The sequence below is a fragment of the Pristiophorus japonicus genome, chromosome 11 (assembly GCF_044704955.1).
Source record: "Pristiophorus japonicus isolate sPriJap1 chromosome 11, sPriJap1.hap1, whole genome shotgun sequence".
In the NCBI taxonomy this organism is placed as follows: Eukaryota; Metazoa; Chordata; class Chondrichthyes; family Pristiophoridae; genus Pristiophorus; species Pristiophorus japonicus.
The window spans coordinates 56563676-56581625 of NC_091987.1; the positions used below are offsets into that span (position 1 = coordinate 56563676).

At 46.9% G+C, this 17950-nt stretch overlaps 1 protein-coding gene across 3 annotated transcripts in view; it reads left to right on the plus strand.

The window, feature by feature from the left end:
- Positions 1-17950, plus strand: part of epha6 (eph receptor A6) — a 754048-nt gene that overhangs the window by 714991 nt on the left and 21107 nt on the right. For all 3 annotated transcript variants that reach the window (XM_070893392.1, XM_070893391.1, XM_070893390.1), the window contains one exon: positions 16239-16388. In XM_070893392.1, the coding sequence (XP_070749493.1) occupies positions 16239-16388 (150 nt within the window). The remainder of the gene's footprint in view (positions 1-16238; positions 16389-17950) is intronic.

The following is a 17950-nucleotide window of genomic DNA, read 5'->3' on the forward strand; positions in this document are numbered from 1 at the left end:
ATCTTAAAGGGAACGGCTGGACAGATCAGACTTTGCAGAAGGAGCATGGAGGGTTAGTCAGGTCATTCTGAAAGTTCATAACTGCCAAATCAATAAACTAATAATATTCCCAGGCCTGCTTCCAGTGATCCCTTTAACTTACACTGGACTTGGCCATTTCCTACCCTGTACCACCGAGGATGAAAATGGCATCAGGGTCCTAAAGACATCGCAGAATCCCGATTTGCATGGAACAATGAGGCTCTTGCCTTTTTCCGGTGGGAATGCTAGCTATCTAAATTGAGGCCCACTCGAAAACGACACCTGGCGGGGCTTGAGTGGGAAGTCAGTCAGCTTTAACTATTTTTGTGTACTCCCGCCCCATTCACGCTGGAAGAATGGGGTGGCAGAGACACAAAGAATCTCCCCCCACGAGTATAACTTCCTCCAGTGGCGCACTGCTTAATGTGTTTGTGTAAAAATTCCTTTGGATGCGGTTCAATGCACTCACTAATCAATTATTTTAAATAGGCGGGTGCTTATAATCAGGAGGCTGAGTGTGAGAGCACTTGGTCTACATTTTGACAAGTTTGAAGTTTCCAATTTAATACCAACAGGCTGTGAACATAACTCCAGCAATCCTGAGAACATCACTTTCTGTTGTAATTTCAACATAGCTCTTTAGAGTTTACACACAAAAATACTGAACTTTGAACTCAACCAGTGGTGGATATAAATCTGTTCAGTTTACACAGCAAGACATTTGAGTAATGGATGTGTAATCTCAACGCACTGCAGGGAGGGAGGCTCATCCAGTAACAGACAAATATGAGGCCCGTGTCTTTGCTTAGTTTCCAAAGAATAGACAGTTCTGTCACCAGAACCTGTCAAGTTTGTGAACTTTTATCATCTGATATTCTATAGGGTAAACTGCAGTTATGCTGCTTCCTCCATCTGTTACAAAACAGAAGCGAGAGGTTGAAATCTGTATAGGCGCAAACAGGTACAGACCAAGGAACACTGAGAGGGAAAGACCTTATAAACCTCTTAGCATATAATCATTTGCTTATTATAAGGAGAGTGGAGCTATTTTCTGGAAAACCTGAGGTAAAGAGACAAATTGTGCATGCTGCAAATTTGAACTAAAATCATTATGTGTTCTTTGTTTTTATTTAATAAGAACATAAGAAATAGAAGCAGGAGTAGGCCATTTGGAGCCTCGAGCCTGCTCTGCCCTTTAATAAGATCATGGCTGATCTGATCATGGACTCAGCTCCACTTCCCTGCCCGCTCCCCACAAACCTTTACTCCCTTATCGCTCAAAAATCTGTCTATCTCCGCCTTAAATATATTCAATGACCCAGCTCTCTGGGGCAGAGAATTTCACAGATGTACAACCCTCTGAGAGAAGAAATTCCTCCTCATCTCAGTTTTAAATGGGTGACCCCTTATTCTAAGACTATTTCCCCTAGTTTTAGTTACCCCTATGAGTGGAAATATCCTCTCTGCATCCACCTTGTCGAGCCACCTCATTATCTTATAAGTAAAGATCACCCCTCATTCTTCTGAACTCCAATGTGTATAAGCCCAACCTACTCAACCTATCCTCATAAGTCAACCTCCTCATCTCCGGAATCAACTTAGTGAACCTTCTCTGAACAGCCTCCAATGCAAGTATATCCTTCCTTAAATACGGAGACCAAAACAGTACACAGTACTCCAGGTGTGGCCTCACCAATACCCTGTACAGTTGTAGCAGGACTTCTCTGCTTTTATACTTTATCCCCCTTGCAATAAAGGCCAACATTCCATTTGCCTTCCTGATTACTTGCTGTACCTACATACTAACTTTTTGTGTTTCATGCACAAGGACCCCAGGTGTCTCTGTACTGCAGCACTTTGTAATTTTTCGCCATTTCAATTATAATTTGCTTTTCTATTATTTCTGCCAAAGTAGATAACCTCACATATTCCCACATTATACTCCATCTGCCAATTTTTTGTCCACTCACTTAGCCTGTCTTTTTCCCTTTGCAATTTTTTGTGTTCTCAAAATTTGCTTTCCCACCCATCTTTGCATCATCAGCAAATTTGGCTACATTACACTCGGTCCCTTCATCCAAGTCATTAATATCGATTGTAAATAGTTGAGGCCCCAGCCATCCCTTTAGTACCCCACTAGTCACTGTTTGCCAACCATGGCCGGCACTTTCATCTCCTTTCCCACTGAATAGCATGATACAGCTACCTGATATTATCACAGTGCTGCATTTCCCAAATCACAATGGTCACTGATGGCTGCGATATGTCCAACCTCAAGCTCATCCTGGCTGTCAGTAAGTGACTATATTTGAGGCTACAGGAGCGGATGGAATCCCTGCTGAGGCATTGAAGTATGGTGGAGAGGCATGACTGGCGTGAATACACGACTTTATCTCTCGCATCTGGAGGGAGGAGAGCATGCCAGGAGATCTTAGAGATGCAGTGATCGTGACCATCTTTAAAAAAGGGGACAAGTCCGACTGCAGCAACTACAGAGGAATCTCCCTGCTATCAACCACTGGGAAAGTTGTCGCTAGAGTCCTCCTCAATCGTCTTCTCTCCGTGGCCGAGGAGCTCCTCCCAGAGTCACAGTGTGAATTTCGTCCCCTCCGGGGCACAACGGACATGATTTTTGCAGCGCGACAGCTGCAGGAAAAATGCAGGAAACAGCGCCAGCCCTTATACATGGCCTTCATCAACCTTACAAAGGCCTTTGACACTGTCAACCGTGAGGGTCTATGGAGCATCCTCCTCCGTTTCGGATGCCCCCAAAAGTACGTCATCATACTCCGCCTGCTCCACGACGACATGCAGGCCGTGATCCTTACCAACAGATCCATCACAGACCCAATTGATGTCCGGACCGGGGTCAAGCAGGGCTGCGACATCGCCCCAACCTTCTCAATTTTCCTTGCTGCCATGCTCCACCTCACAGTTGATAAGCTCCCCACTGGAGTGGAGCTAAACTACAGAACCAGTGGGAAGCTGTTCAACCTTCACCGTCTCCCAGACCACTCCAATCTCTGTCGTCGAGCTACAGTACGTGGACGACGCCTGCGTCTATGCACACACAGAGGCTGAACTCCAGGACATAGTCGACGTATTTACCGAGGCGTATGAAAGCATGGGCCTTACGCTAAACATTAGTATGACAAAGGTCCTACACCAGCCTGTCCTTGCCGCAGAGCACTGCCCCCCAAACATCAAGATCCACAGCATGGCCCTGGACAACATGGACCGCTTTCCCTATCTCGGGAGCCTCCTATCAACAAGAGCAGGCATTGATGATGAGATCCAACACCACCTCCAGTGCGCCAGTGCAGCCTTCGGTCACCTGAGGAAAAGAATGTTTGAAGATTAATCCCTCAAAACTGTCACCAAGCTCATGGTCTACAGGGCCATAGTAATACCCGCCCTCCTGTATGTATCAGAGACGTGGACCATGTACAGTAGACACCTCAAGTCGCTGGAGAAATACCATCAGCGATGTCTCCGCAAGATCCTGCAAATCCCCTGGCAGGACAGGCGCACAAACATTAGCGTCCTTGTCCACAGCATTGAAGCACTGACCACACTTGATCAGCTCCACTGGGCAGGCCACATAGTTCGCATGCCAGACACGAGACTCCCAAAGCAAGCGCTCTACTCGGAACTCGTCCACTGCAAACGAGCCAAAGGCGGGCAGAGGAAACGTTACAAGGACACCCTCAAAGCCTCCCTGATAAAGTGCGATATCCCCACTGACACCTGGGAGTCCTTGGCCATAGGCCGCCCTAAGTGGAGGAAGTGCATTCGGGAGGGCGCTGAGCTCCTCAAGTCTCATCACCGAGAGCATGCAGAAATCAAGCGCAGGCAGCGGAAGGAGCGTGTGGCAAACGAGGCTCCCTGCCCACCCTTTCCCTCAACGACTTTCTGTCCCACTTGTGACAGAGACTGTGGTTCTCGTATTGGACTGTACAGCCATCTAAGAACTCACACTAAGAGTGGAAGCAAGTCTTCCTCGATCCCGAGGGACTGCCTATGATGATAATATTTGTGATACTATTATTTAGTACGTGAAGTCCTTGGAAGATGTAAGTGTGGTAAGGCTTTCAATCGAAAGCTGCAGTTTGAATCTGTGCCCAGATGAAATGTAGGTACGGATAAGATGCAATGAAATAACTGTAAGGTTGTATGAGGCATTAGCACTGGCAAACCATAAATACAAAACAGGTTGATAGTAAGGAGCAAGGTCAAATGGCTTTGTTCTGTGCTGTATATTATGGTAAAATTTTGCATATATGCCAACCATCTGCACTTCACGCTGACAGACAGTATTTTGAGGACTGGTTATTATGTCAGTATTTGTTGATAAAAATCAGAGTAAATGAAGCTTACTTCAATCAGTACTGCCACTGCTCTGGTTCTCGGCCCCCCACTTCGATCTGAGTACAGCTACAAATGGACCAGACCGGGGCTCCTCTCTTATTGATGCTGCTAATGGCAGCAATCGTAGCTGCTGTACATTGTAGATGGGAATTCTCGTGAGAAGTTCTTGGTTAAAGCATACAGGGAGAATCACTGACTTTAGCTGCAGGAGGAATGTTAAGGAGAGAGGTTCCCCACTCAAGTCCATGAGCAGCAGAACTTGGATAGAAGCCTTGAGAATGTATCCGGGATAGTTTCCTTGAACAGTACGTTGCGGAACCAACCAGGGAGCAGGCTACCTTAGATCTGGTACTGTGTAATGAGACAGGATTAATAAATGATCTTGTAGTAAAAGATCCTCTAGGAATGAGTGACCATAACATGATTGAATTTCAAATTCAGTTGGAGGGTGAGAAAGTTGGTTCTCAAACCAGGGTACCAAGCTTAAATAAAGGAGACTGCAAAGGTATGAGGGCAGAGTTGACTAAAGTGGACTGGGAAAATAGATTAAAGTGTGGGACGGTTGATGAGCAGTGGCAGACATTTAAGGAGATATTTCATAACTCTCAACAAAAATATATTCCAATGAGAAGGAAAGATTGTAAGAGAAGCGATAACCATCCGTGGCTAACTAAGGAAATAAAGGAAGGTATCAAACTGAAAACAAGGGCATACAATGTAACCAAGACTACTGGGAGGCCAGAGGATTGGAAAAATTTTTAAGCCAGCAGAGAACGACTAAAAAAATGATTAAGAGAGGGAAGATAGATTATGAAAGTAAACTAACATGAAATATAAAAACAGATAGAAAGAGTTCCTACAGGTACATAAAAAGGAAAAGAGTGGCTAAAATAAATGTTGGTCCCTTGGAGGATGAGACTGGGGAATTAATAATGGAGAACAGGGAAATGACAGAACATTGAACAAATATTTTGTATCTGTCTTCACGGTAGAAGACACTAAAAACATCCCAATAGTGGTTAATCAAGGGGCTATAGGTAGGGAGGAACTTAATGCAGTCACTATCACTAATGAAGTAGTACTCGGTAAAATAATGGGACAAAAGGCCGACAGGTACCCTGGACCTGATGGCTTACATCCTAGGGTCTTAAGAGACCCTAACAGTTAGCCTAACATCTGTCATTGGGAAAATGCTGGAGTCCATTATTAAGGAAGCAGTAGCAGGACATTTGGAAAAGCATGATTCAATCAAGCAGAGTCAGCATGGTTTCGTGAAAGGGAAAACATGTTTGACAAATTTTCTGGAGTTCTTTGAGGATGTAACGAACAGGGTGGATAAGGAGGAACCAGTGGATGTGGTGTATTTGGATTTCCAGAACACATTCGATAAGGTGCCACATAAGAGGTTACTGCACAAGAAAAAAGCTCACGGGGTTGGGGATAATATATTAGCATGGATAGAGGATTGGTTAACTAACAGAAAACAGAGAGTCAGGATAAATGGGTCATTTTCCGGTTGGCAAACAGTGACTAGTGGGGTGCCGCAGGCATCGGTGCTGGGGCCTCAACTATTTACAATCTATATTAATGACTTGGATGAAAGGACTGAGTGTAATGTAGTCAAGTTTGCAGTTGGGTGGGAAAGCAAATTGTGAGGAGGACACAACATCTGCAAAGGGATATAGACAGGCTAAATGAGTGGGCAAAAATTTGGCAGATGGAGTATAATGTGGGAAAATGTGAGTTTATCCACTTTGGCAGAAATAATAGAAAAGCAAATTATAATTGAAATGGAGAAAAATTGCGAAGTGCTGCAGTACAGAGAGATCTGGGGGTCCTGGTGCATAAAACACAAAAAGTTAGTATGCAGGTACAGCAAGAAATCAGGAAAGCAAATGGAATGTTGACCTTTATTGCAAGGGGGATGGAGTATAAAAGCAGAGAAGTCCTGCTACAACTGTACAGGGTATTGGTGAGGCCACACCTGGAGTACTGTGTACTGTTTTGCTTTCTGTATTTAAGGAAGGATATACTTGCATTGGAGGCTGTTCAGAGAAGGTTCACTAAGTTGATTCCAGAGATGAGGGGGTTGACTTATGAAGATAGGTTGAGTAGGTTGGGCCTATACACATTGGAGTTCAGAAGAATGAGAGGTGATCTTATTGAAACATATAAGATAATGAGGTGGCTCGACAAGGTGGATGCAGAGAGGATATTTCCACTCATAGGGGAAACTAAAACTAGGGGACATAGTCTCAGAATAAGGGGCCACCCATTTAAAACTAAGATGAGGAGGAATTTCTCTCAGATGGTTGTAAATCTATGGAATTCTCTGCCTCAGAGAACTGTGGAGAGGCTGGGTCATTGAAGATATTTAAGGTGGAGATAGGCAGATTTTTTGAGTGATAAGGGAGTAAAGGGTTATGGAGAGCAGGCATGGAAGTGGAGCTGAGTCCGTGATCAGATCAGCCATGATCTTATTGAATGGCGGAGCAGGCTCGAGGGGCAGTATGGCCTACTCCTGTTCCTATTTCCAATGTTCTTAGGATGGGGGACAATGGATCTCATTGAAGGGAAAAGGGAAATGGATGGAATTGATGGGGAGAGAGGTTGTGCATAGGATGATGAAAGATGGAGAACACCAGCATTAACTGATGAGAAACGAAGAGCGAATGCCAGCATTAATGGCAAGGCTGGTGGGGGGTGGGGGCGAGGGGAGGGAGTGGTGGGAAGAACTGAGGGGAGTGAAGTGTATTACCACTACCTGGAGGGTAAAGGAGTGATAGCTTGAACTGAGAGGGTTGGAAGGGGAAAAGAGTATCAGCTTGAAGGAGAAGGAAGGATGATGGAAAAAGAGTACCAGCTTGAATGGGGGGAAATGAAAGCTGAAAACAAGTTTGAGCTGGGTTGAAGGGGGGAAGAGGCCATTTTGCATTGAGGGGTAGAGAGAAGAGTCCCATTTTGAAATGGAAGGTTTGGATGAGGAGGGGAGTGTTGTTGTGAAAGGGTGGGGAGCTAGATAGAGTACAGAGATTATTTAAACTGGGCAAACACAGCTAGATGTGGGAGAATGACTGTATAAGTGATGATCTGGTCAGTTGGTTGAAAATTTTAATATCACTTTGTTTTACATTCTTTAGGTTAAAAATCTATTAATTATAAAACTGCTGAACTGCTGAAAATGAAACATAATTCACCATTTTTAATGTAAAAAATTAAAATATTCTGGAAATCTTGCTCATGGGACCCTCCAGAGAAATGTATCACATATTTTATGCCTTCAATATTTTCAGGATTTCATGTGCTTGTGTTTTTTCTCTCTTCTATACAAGTTGTATAGACCGACAGCTTAATGTACAAGGCCCATGTAATTGCTTGTTTTCACAAATCATTGGTTTATAATAAGGGCCACTCAAGGCTCCCAACCGTGGCGACTCCGGGACGATCAGTGACGGGTGAAAACCCCACTCCTGGCTCCAGCCCTTGATAGGGCTTGTTAAACCCACCCTGCGAAGTTTCCGGCCAATTAAAAGCAAGCGGTTTCTGATTACGTCATTTGACGACCTTAAAGGGGCCATGCCCACATTCATTTTGACAGTTGAGCTGTCCGTGTTCTGCAAACACTGACAAGCACAGCACAAAGGTGCACGGCTACATCCAGGTTCTTTCATGACTCCCTCCTGATGTATATGGAGGGAGTCACAGCATGCAGGGATGACTCTCTTCACTTCCAATGTACGGAGGAGACCTCCCCAGGACACCAACACAGCCTGGTTGCACATTGCACAGGAGGACACAAGCAGGGATGTTGTCAGGAGGACTTAACTGCAGTGGCGCAAACCTTTCAATGATCTCAGTAGATCACAAAATGTTACTGCAAAGCCACACTCAACTTCATCCTGCTGTGCCACTCATCTCATCCCCATCACTCTGCCTTCCCTACCCTACTCCTGCACATCCTTACTCACACCAACTTACCTTGCACCTCCACCCACCCCTCTCTCTCCATTTACATTATCACATCCCATCTCCCTAGCCACACCTTACACTCACCCTCATCCTAGTCCAATCATACCAACTAACAACACACAAGGGTAGGCACTTGGATCTTTAGCCAATGTTCGTGTAGCGTTTCTGCTAATGTGTTGTCAACCATCAAAATCTTTATTTTTGGACAGATTTGTGTCAACCTTTGGAAGTGGCTTAGTGAGTTGTAGTGTAGAGGTGAGACATAAAGGGACACCCCCCGCCCCCCACCCACACCCCCCGAAAATGCTGATGAGTGTGAAAAGAATGGCATGGACATTGCAGGGATACTTTATGGTGCTGGTGTGGGGTGGTGCCAACCTGCCGCATCATGTGGCAGCCAAGGTGTACAGCATCAAGTGAATTAAATCAAGCCATGGTGAGGCCACCCCTGGCATCCCAGGCAGAAATGTGGTCAGGTGCTGATGCCCTGTGTCCTGTTTAGCATTAGGTGATTGCGGAGAAGGTTGGTGGTGTTGGTGGTGCTATTGGTGTGCCTGGTGATGTTGGTGTTGGGGCTGATTGTGGTGGGATTCTGAGGACCAAGGTGAGATGTAGACCTGAAAATTATGCTTAAGGGGTTGATGGTGGATAGACAATGGCAAACATTTAAAGATCACATGGATGAACTTCAGCAATTGTACATTCCTGTCTGGAGTAAAAATAAAACAGGGAAGGTGGCTCAACGGTGGCTAACAAGGGAAATTAAGGATAGTGTTAAATCCAAGGAAGAGGCATACAAATTGGCCAGAAAAAGCAGCAAACCTGAAGACTGGGAGAAATTTAGAATTCTGCAGAGGAGGACAAAGGGTTTAATTAAGAGGGGGAAAATAGAGTACGAGATGAAGCTTGCCGACTGCAAAAGCTTCTATAGATATATGAAGAGAAAAAGATTAGTAAAGACAAATGTAGGTCCCTTGCAGTCGGATTCAGGTGAATTTATAATAGGGAACAAAGAAATGGCAGACCAATTGAACAAATACTTTGGTTCTGTCTTCACAAAGGAAGACACAAATAACCTTCTGGAAGTACTAGAGGACCGAGGGTCTAGTGAGAAGGAGGAACTGAAGGATATCTTTATTAGGCGGGAAATTGTGTTAGGAAAATTGATGGGATTGAAGGCCGATAAATCCCCGGGGCCTGATTGTCTGCATCCCAGAGTACTTAAGGAAGTGGCCCTAGAAATAGTGGATGCATTGGTGATCATTTTCCAACAGTCTATCGACTCTGGATCAGTTCCTATGGACTGCAGGGTAGCTAATGTAACACCACTTTTTAAAAAGGGAGGGAGAGAGAAAGCAGGTAATTATAGATCGGTTAGTCTGACATCAGCAGTGGGGAAAATGTTGGAATCAATTATTAAGGATGAAATAGCAGCGCATTTAGAAAGCAGTGACAGGATCGGTCCAAGTCAGCATGGATTTATGAAGGGGAAATCATGCTTGACAAAACTTCTGGAATTTTTTGAGGATGTAGCTAGTAGAGTGGACAAGGGAGAACCAGTGGATGTGGTGTATTTGGACTTGCAAAAGGCTTTTGACAAGGTCCCACACAAGAGATTGGTGTGAAAAATCAAAGCACATGTTATTGGGGGTAATATACTGATGTGGATAGAGAACTGGTTGGCAGACAGGAAGCAGAGAGTCGGGATAAACGGGTCCTTTTCAGAATGGCAGGCAGTGACTAGTGGAGTGCCGCAGGGCTCAGTGCTGGAACCCCAGCTCTTTACAATATACATCAATGATTTAGATGAAGGAATTGAGTGTGATATCTCCAAGTTTGCAGATGACACTAAACTGGGTGGCGGTGTGAGCTGTGAGGGGGACACTAAGAGGCTGCAGGGTGACTTGGACAGGTTAGGTGAGTGGGCAAATGCATGGCAGATGCAGTATAATGTGGATAAATGTGAGGTTATCCACTTTGGGGGCAAAAACACGAAGGCAGAATATTATCTGAAAGGCGGCAGATTAGGAAAAGGGGAGGTGCAACGAGACCTGGGTATCGTGGTTCATCAGTCATTGAAAGTTGGCATACAGGTACAGCAGGCGGTGAAGAAGGCAAATGGTATGTTGGCCTTCATAGCTAGGGGATTTGAGTATAGGAGCAGGGAGGTCTTACTGCAGTTGTACAGGGCCCTAGGTGAGGCTTCATCTGGAATATTGTGTTCAGTTTTGATCTCCTAATCTGAGGAAAGACCTTCTTGCTATTGACGGAGTGCAGCGAAGGTTCACCAGACTGATTCCCAGGATGGCTGGACTGACATATGAGGAGAGACTGGATCAACTGGGCCTTTATACATTGGAGTTTAGAAGGATGAGAGGGGATCTCATAGAAACATATAAGATCCTGACGGGACAGGTTAGATGCAGGTAGAATGTTGCCGATGTTGGGGAAGTCCAGAACCAGGGGACACAGTCTTAGGATAAGGGGTAGGCCATTTAGGACTGAGATGAGGAGAAACTTATTCACTCAGAGTGTTGTTAACCTGTGGAATTCCCTGCCGCAGAAAGTTGTTGATGCCAGTTCATTGATATATTCAAGAGGGAGTTAGATATGACCCTTGTGGCTAAGGGGATCAAGGGGTATGGAGAGAAAGCAGGAAAGGGGTACTGAGGGAATGATCTTATTGAATGGTGGTGCAGTCTCGAAGGGCCGAATGGCCTACTCCTGCACCTATTTTCTATGTTTCTATATTTTCAAAGGCACCGATGTTGCTGGAATAGGTGACAGAAGCGATCTGTCAATGGTGAGATAGGTTGCTCCAAGGTGGTGACACTGGATAAAGAGTTCACTGCAGCCATTTCCAAAGTGCATACAGCTCAAAGGTGTCTTCCAAATCCTGAAGGCATCAGCTTCTGAGATTGGAAACTGAACATCTGTGAAATGTTAGCTTTTATACCAGTTGTCAACTAGTCAAAGCAAAGGAGAGTCATTGAGAACCCGACACACTTACCTGGCGTGAAGCCCGAGCCACTGGAAGCTCCGGAAAAAGTTGGAAAAATGTTAAGTTCCTGATAAAATTCTTTTAAAATACCTTTAAACTACCTCTTAATGATGTTAATTGGCTGGCCGGCGCTCGGCACCTTGAAAACTGACAAGGAGGTGGGTTCAGAGCGGGATCCCGCACACTGTCAATCACAACCATTTTGACAGCGGGCCTGCCCCCAAACCCACACTTGCAGGGCTGGTAAGGTTCTGGCGAAGGTGTCAGCTTTTTTACAGCTATGTCAGCTTTTCGGAAACTGTTGGTCAACTTTTGCTACTTTTCTAGGTTAGTATCTATGATTTTGTAGAATGCAATTTTAGGCAGCCTAATGGGTACCTGATATAGATGAATAGTCAAACCTTGCAAAGAAAGGACTTGTTTTTATATAACGCCTTTCACATCCTCAGGATGTCCTAAAGCAATTTACAAGCCAATTACTTTTGCAATTTGTAGACAGCAAGATCCCACAACCAGCAATGAGATGAAGGGGTTGACTTATGAAGAAAGGTTGAGCAGGTTGGGCCTATTTCCATTGGAGTTTAGAAGAATGAGAGGTGATCTTATTGAAACATATAAGATACTGAGGGGGCTCGACAAAGTAGGTGTAGAGAGGATGTTTCCACTTATGAGGGAATCTAGAACCAGGGGGCATAATTTAAAAATAAGGGATCGCCCATTTAGAACTGAGATGAGGAGGAATTTCTTCTCTCTGAGGGTCATAAATCTGTGGAATTCTCTGCCCAAGAGAACGGTGGAGGCTGGGTCATTGAATATATTTAAGGTGGAGACAGACAGATTTTTGAGTGATAAGGGAATGAAGGGTTATGGGTTAAGGGAAGTGGAGCTGAGTCCATGATCATATCAGCCATGATCTTATTAAATGGCGGAGCAGGCTCGAGGGGCCAACTTCTCCTCCTATTTCTTATGTTCTTTTGAGAAGAAGGACCAATTAATCTGGGTTTTTTTGCTGACCTTGGTTAAGGAATGAATGTTGGCAGGCTACTGAGAGATTTCTCTTGCTCTCCATTGAATAGGACCACTTGAGCAGGTAGACAGGACCAGTTTAATGTCTGATCCAAAAGACAGCGGGGCCGAAATTCAGCCTCCCGATACCTGGCTGACGCTTGCTAATTTCAGCTCAGGGCTTTTTGCTGCGGAGTGACGATCTGCCCCACTCCTGCAGATGCGTCTTAAAGACGTCACCAGTGCGCGCAACACAATGGAGCTGCCCCGGGAGGGAAATTCACCTGCCAAAGTCTCCCAGCCACCGCTCGGTGTCCCATGACAGCTTTTTGTGTTGGGACGCAAAGAACAGCTGGTGGATGGAGAAAGCACAGGAGATAACAACTGGCCGACAGCCACGATATGCGCGGATTTTTCGCTGCAGTCAAGGGCACCTACGGTCCAAACTCCCAAGGCCCCACCCCACTCCTGGCCAAGAACGGGGAAACACTCATCAAGGATACCGAAGCTGTCAGGGCCCGCTGGAAGGAGCACTTTGAAGGTCTCCTCAATCGAGACTCTGCCTTTGACTTGAGTGTTCTCGACTCCATCCCGCAGCATGCAACCCGCCACCAACTCAGTGAAACCCCAACACTGCACGAGGTAGGAAAAGCCATAAAACAGCTCAAGAATAATAAGGCTACGGGTGCGGATGGAATTCCTGCTGAGGCGCTAAAGTATGGCGGAGAGGCGCTGTTGGTGTGGATACATGACCTCATCTCTCTCATTTGGAGGGAGGAGAGCAATACGGGAGATCTGAGAGTAGCAGTGATCGTGACCATTTTTAAAAAGGAGGACAAGTCCGACTGCGGCAACTACAGGGGAATCTCCCTGCTAACAGCCACTGGGAAGGTTGTCGCTAGAGTTCTCCCCAACCATCGTCTTCCTGTGGCCGAGGAGCTCCTCCCGGAATCACAATGCGGATTTCGTCCCCTACGGGGCACAATGGACATGATCTTTGCAGCGCGACAACTGCAGGAAAAATGCAGGGAGCAGAGTCAGCCCTTATACATGGCCTTTTTCGATCTTACAAAGGCCTTTGACACTGTTAAACGTGAGGGCTTATGGACTGTCCTCCTCCATTTTGGATGCCCCCAAAAGTTTGTCAACATCCTTCGCCTGCTCCACAACGACATGCAGGCCGTGATTCTTACCAGCGGTTCCATTACAGACCCAATTCACGTCCGGACCGGGGTCAAACAGGGCTGCGTCATCACTCCAACCCTCTTCTCAATCTTCCTCGCTGCCATGCTCCACCTTACAGTCAACAAGCTTCCCGCTGGGGTGGAACTAAACTACAGAACCAGTGGGAAGCTGTTTAACCTATGCCGCCTCCAGGCCAGGTCCAAGATCACCCCAACCTCTGTCGTTGAGCTGCAGTACGTGGACGACGCCTGCGTCTGCGCACATTCTGAGGCTGAACTCCAGGATATAGTTGATATATTCACTGAGGCATATGAAAGCATGGGCCTTACGCTTAACATCCGTGAGACAAAGGTCCTCCACAAGCCTGTCCTCGCCGCACAGCACTGCCCCCCAGTCATCGAGATTCACGGCGTGGCCCTCGACAACGTGGACCACTTCCCATACCTCAGGAGCCTCTTGTCAACAAAGGCAGACATTGACGCGGAGATTTAACATCGCCTCCAGTGCGCTAGTGCACCCTTCGGCCGCCTGAGGAAAAGAGTGTTCGAAGACCACGCCCTCAAATCTACCACCAAGCTCATGGTCTACAGGGCTGTAGTAATATCCGCCCTCCTGTATGGATCAGAGGCATGGACGATGTACAGAAGACACCTCAAGTCGCTAGAGATATATCACCAACGACGTCTCTGCAAGATCCCCTGGGAGGACAGGCGCACCAACATCAGTGTCCTCGCCCAGGCTAACATCCCAAGCATTGAAGCACTGACCACACTCGATCAGCTTCGCTGGGCAGGTTACATAGTTTGCATGCCAGACATGTGACTCTCTAAGCAATTGCTCTATTCACGGCAAACGAGCCAAAGGTGGCAGTGGAAACGTTACAAGGACACCTTCAAAGCCTCCCTGGTAAAGTGCGACATCACCACTGACACCTGGGAGTCCCTGGCCGAAGACCGCCCTAGGTGGAGAAAGTGCATCCAGGAGGGCATTGAGCTCTTCGAATCTCAACACTGCGAATGTGAAGAGGTCAGGCGCTGGCAGCGGAAGAAGCGTGTGGTAAATCAGTGCCAACCCTCCCTTCCCCCAACGAATGTCTGTCCCACCTGTGACAGGGTCTGTGGCTCCCGTATTGGACTGTTCAGCCACCAAAGAACTCACTTTAGAAGTGGAAGCAAGTCTTTCTCGATTCCGAAGGACAGCCTATGATGATGATGACTCCTTGTTGGTTGCGGGCATGGCCGCCCTTAAAGGGGAGGTGGCGCTGGTAGCGATGCTGGCCCGGCCAAAACCTTCCTTGGTGGCCCAGTGGACCTAACTAAAAAAGGTGCGGAGCTCGCAGCGGCCCTCCCCTTTAACTAAAGGGGAGAGACGTTGTGACGCCCCAGCGCGATGACATTATCGGCGCAGCGCTGATGACTGACTACGTTCCGCTCCCACTTCCACCCCATTAGTGACGGCCACTCCACTCCGCCCCCATGATGAGGCCACTACTGCCCGCTTGAAAAAAAAATTCGAGGAGCTGAATTTCTCCGGATCGGCCGTTGCATCCATTATGGCAACCAGAAGACTTTGAAAACGGTAGGTCCGTGCCGTTTCAAGAAGAGGTGAATTTCAGCCCCAGCTTCTCCAGCAATGCAGTGCTACAGTGAAGTGTCAGCTCAAGGCCAGAAGTAGAGCTTGGCGCATAACCTTCTGACTCAGAGGCAAGAAGACTGTTACCACTGAGCCAAGGCTGACTGCTAGGTTCATCAATGTACGCAGTCTTCTCCCACATCTGTTCCCAGGTCTTGAACAAACTGGATTGAGCCTGGCCACCACCTCCTGGCCAGAATGGTGCACTGTTGTCTTGTCCAAGGGTGTGCCATTGAGTATCAAATAGGGCAAATCCTTCTAACTCACACTTCATGCATGCAATATTTCACTGGCCATTTAATAGGGGTGGCGGCTGCATCACTTGCCCAGAGATTACATTTCATACTTTGACATTTGACACAACAATTTTATTTTGGTCTTCTCCATCTTTGTCCCTATCATCCTGTAAAACCTTTGGAAAGGCTGGCAAATATATACAACATTCCAGCCTCTCTAAATGCTGGAAACATTTTCACTCCTAGCCACTTACCTTTAAGTGCCAACATCCCTTTAATCTTTCCCAGCAGCCGTGTTACACCTTCCCAACCCCCAACCACCCGCCCCCTCAAGTGCTCTCCCTATGTATCTCCCAATGTCTTTTCCAGTCTGTGCAGGGAATGCATTCTATGGATTTACATAACCTGATAAAGTTAGGTCGAGTATGCTAGCAGAGTATGTTGATTCCAGGAGCAGCAATCCCACCTGCGATGGGACTATGGCATTGATCTATTTATCAAGCTGCTTGCCCTCGACAGCCAACTTAATGACTACCTCGAAGAATTCCAGTAAACTCTTGCATTATAGACCTGGGCTAGGTCTTACTGGAGCTTGTTTAAATTTACTTTATTCCTTAGCACTGTTATTTCACACCTTTAAGCCGCACACCTGCATGACCAAAATCGCCCAAGAACTAATAATTGTAAAATAAGACTTTCAAGCTATTAGTTTAATACCAATAATAATGTAGACAAGGCTTTAAGTGGAATAAGGAAGTAAATGTCTTGTAGAACCCGTCCAATTATACAGATAACTCACACAGACTTCTTTCTTGGTACAGGGTGGAAAAATTCCTATTCGATGGACTGCTCCTGAAGCCATCGCCTACAGGAAGTTCTCTTCAGCAAGTGATGTGTGGAGTTATGGGATTGTCATGTGGGAAGTGATGTCATATGGGGAAAGACCTTACTGGGAAATGTCCAACCAAGATGTAAGTAATTCATACGGTTAATTTTGTCAGTTATGTAACAACATATTTTACTTGTTTAGAGATGTGCTACTCATTAAACTGCAAGGTGCCCTTCAGCAATTTAAGACAGGGAAATCTTTTCGTCCCACCCTTCTGTCATGGAACCCTTACCATGGGGTTCATGATGGGCATTCCTATACATGTCCTTATAGAACAAGAGCAGGAGGCAGATATGCATGATAAGGCTACATCAAAGGAGAAGACCACCAGCTGGGATGTGCCCTTCCATGAAAGCCTGCCTATCCATCATGGCTTCCTGGAGGGTGTATCAATAGAGGTCAGCTTAAGTAAGCAGTGGTTCAGTAAGGAGGCATAGAAGACCACTTGGGTAATTTTCATCGTTGTCGCCAAGACAGTAATCTTAATTAGGTGTCAGCCATAGCTCAATGATAAGATTCACGCCTTTGAGTCAGAAGGTCTTGGGTTCAAGCCTTAGTCCAGAGATTTGTGCATTTAATCTAAGCTGACACTTCAGTGCAGTACTGAGGGAGAGCCGCACTGTTGGAGTTGCCCTGTCTGCCCTCTCAGGTGGAATTAAAAGAGCCCATGGCACTATTCGAAGAAAAGCAGGAGGGTTCTTGAAACCAATTTACAAGAATGTTGCCTGGACTAGAGAATTTTGGCTATGAGGAAAGATTGGAGATGCTGGGTCTGTTTTCTTTGGAACAGAAGAGGCTGAGGGGAGACCTGATTGAGGTGTATAAAATTATGAGGGGCCTGGATGGAGTAGATAGGAAGGACCTGTTTCCCTTGGCAGAAAGGTCAACAACCAGGGGACATAGATTTAAAGTAATTGGGGGGAGATTTAGAAGAGATATGAAGGGAAATTTCTTCACCCAGAGGGTAGTGGGGATCTGGAACTCACTGACTGAAAGGGTTATAGAGGCAGAAACCCTCACGACATTTAAAAAATACTTGGATGTGCAAAGGGCCAAGTTTTGAGCCGTGCCTAGAACGGCGCAGTCCCGACCTGGACGCCCGTTTTTCGCGCCACAAAGTGCGCCTAAAAAAACCCTCCGTATTCTCCACCTCCCTGCAGGTCCTCTGGCCCTTGGCGCAGCGCAGCAGGAGCTGTAGGGGGCGGAGCCAGGTCCCTGCGCTGAAAACAGTGCCGGGATCTCTGCACATGTGCGCTACAGTGAGCATGCAAGTGCAGTAGCTCCAGGCGCCCGAAACTGTGTGGGAGGGGCCCGAAGCACGCAGCCCCTAGCCCTGACTGAATGGCCTCACTGGGGCTGCGTGAATAAGGCTCCTCCCACGGCCAGCTCCTGCTTCCTGCCGACCCGACTCGACTCCCGCTTCCCGCCCCCGACACCCGCTCCCCCCCCCGCCTCCAGACTGGATCCGACCTGACCTCCCTCCCCCCGACCTGACCTCCCTCTCCCTCCCTCCCTCCCTCCCTCCCCCCGACCCGAACCGAACCGATCTCCCTCCCACCACACCCCCCTGACCCGACCCAACACCACCTACCTGTAAATCTGGTGCTGAGGACGGGCCCTGCCCGAAATCTCGGGCCCGGCCCG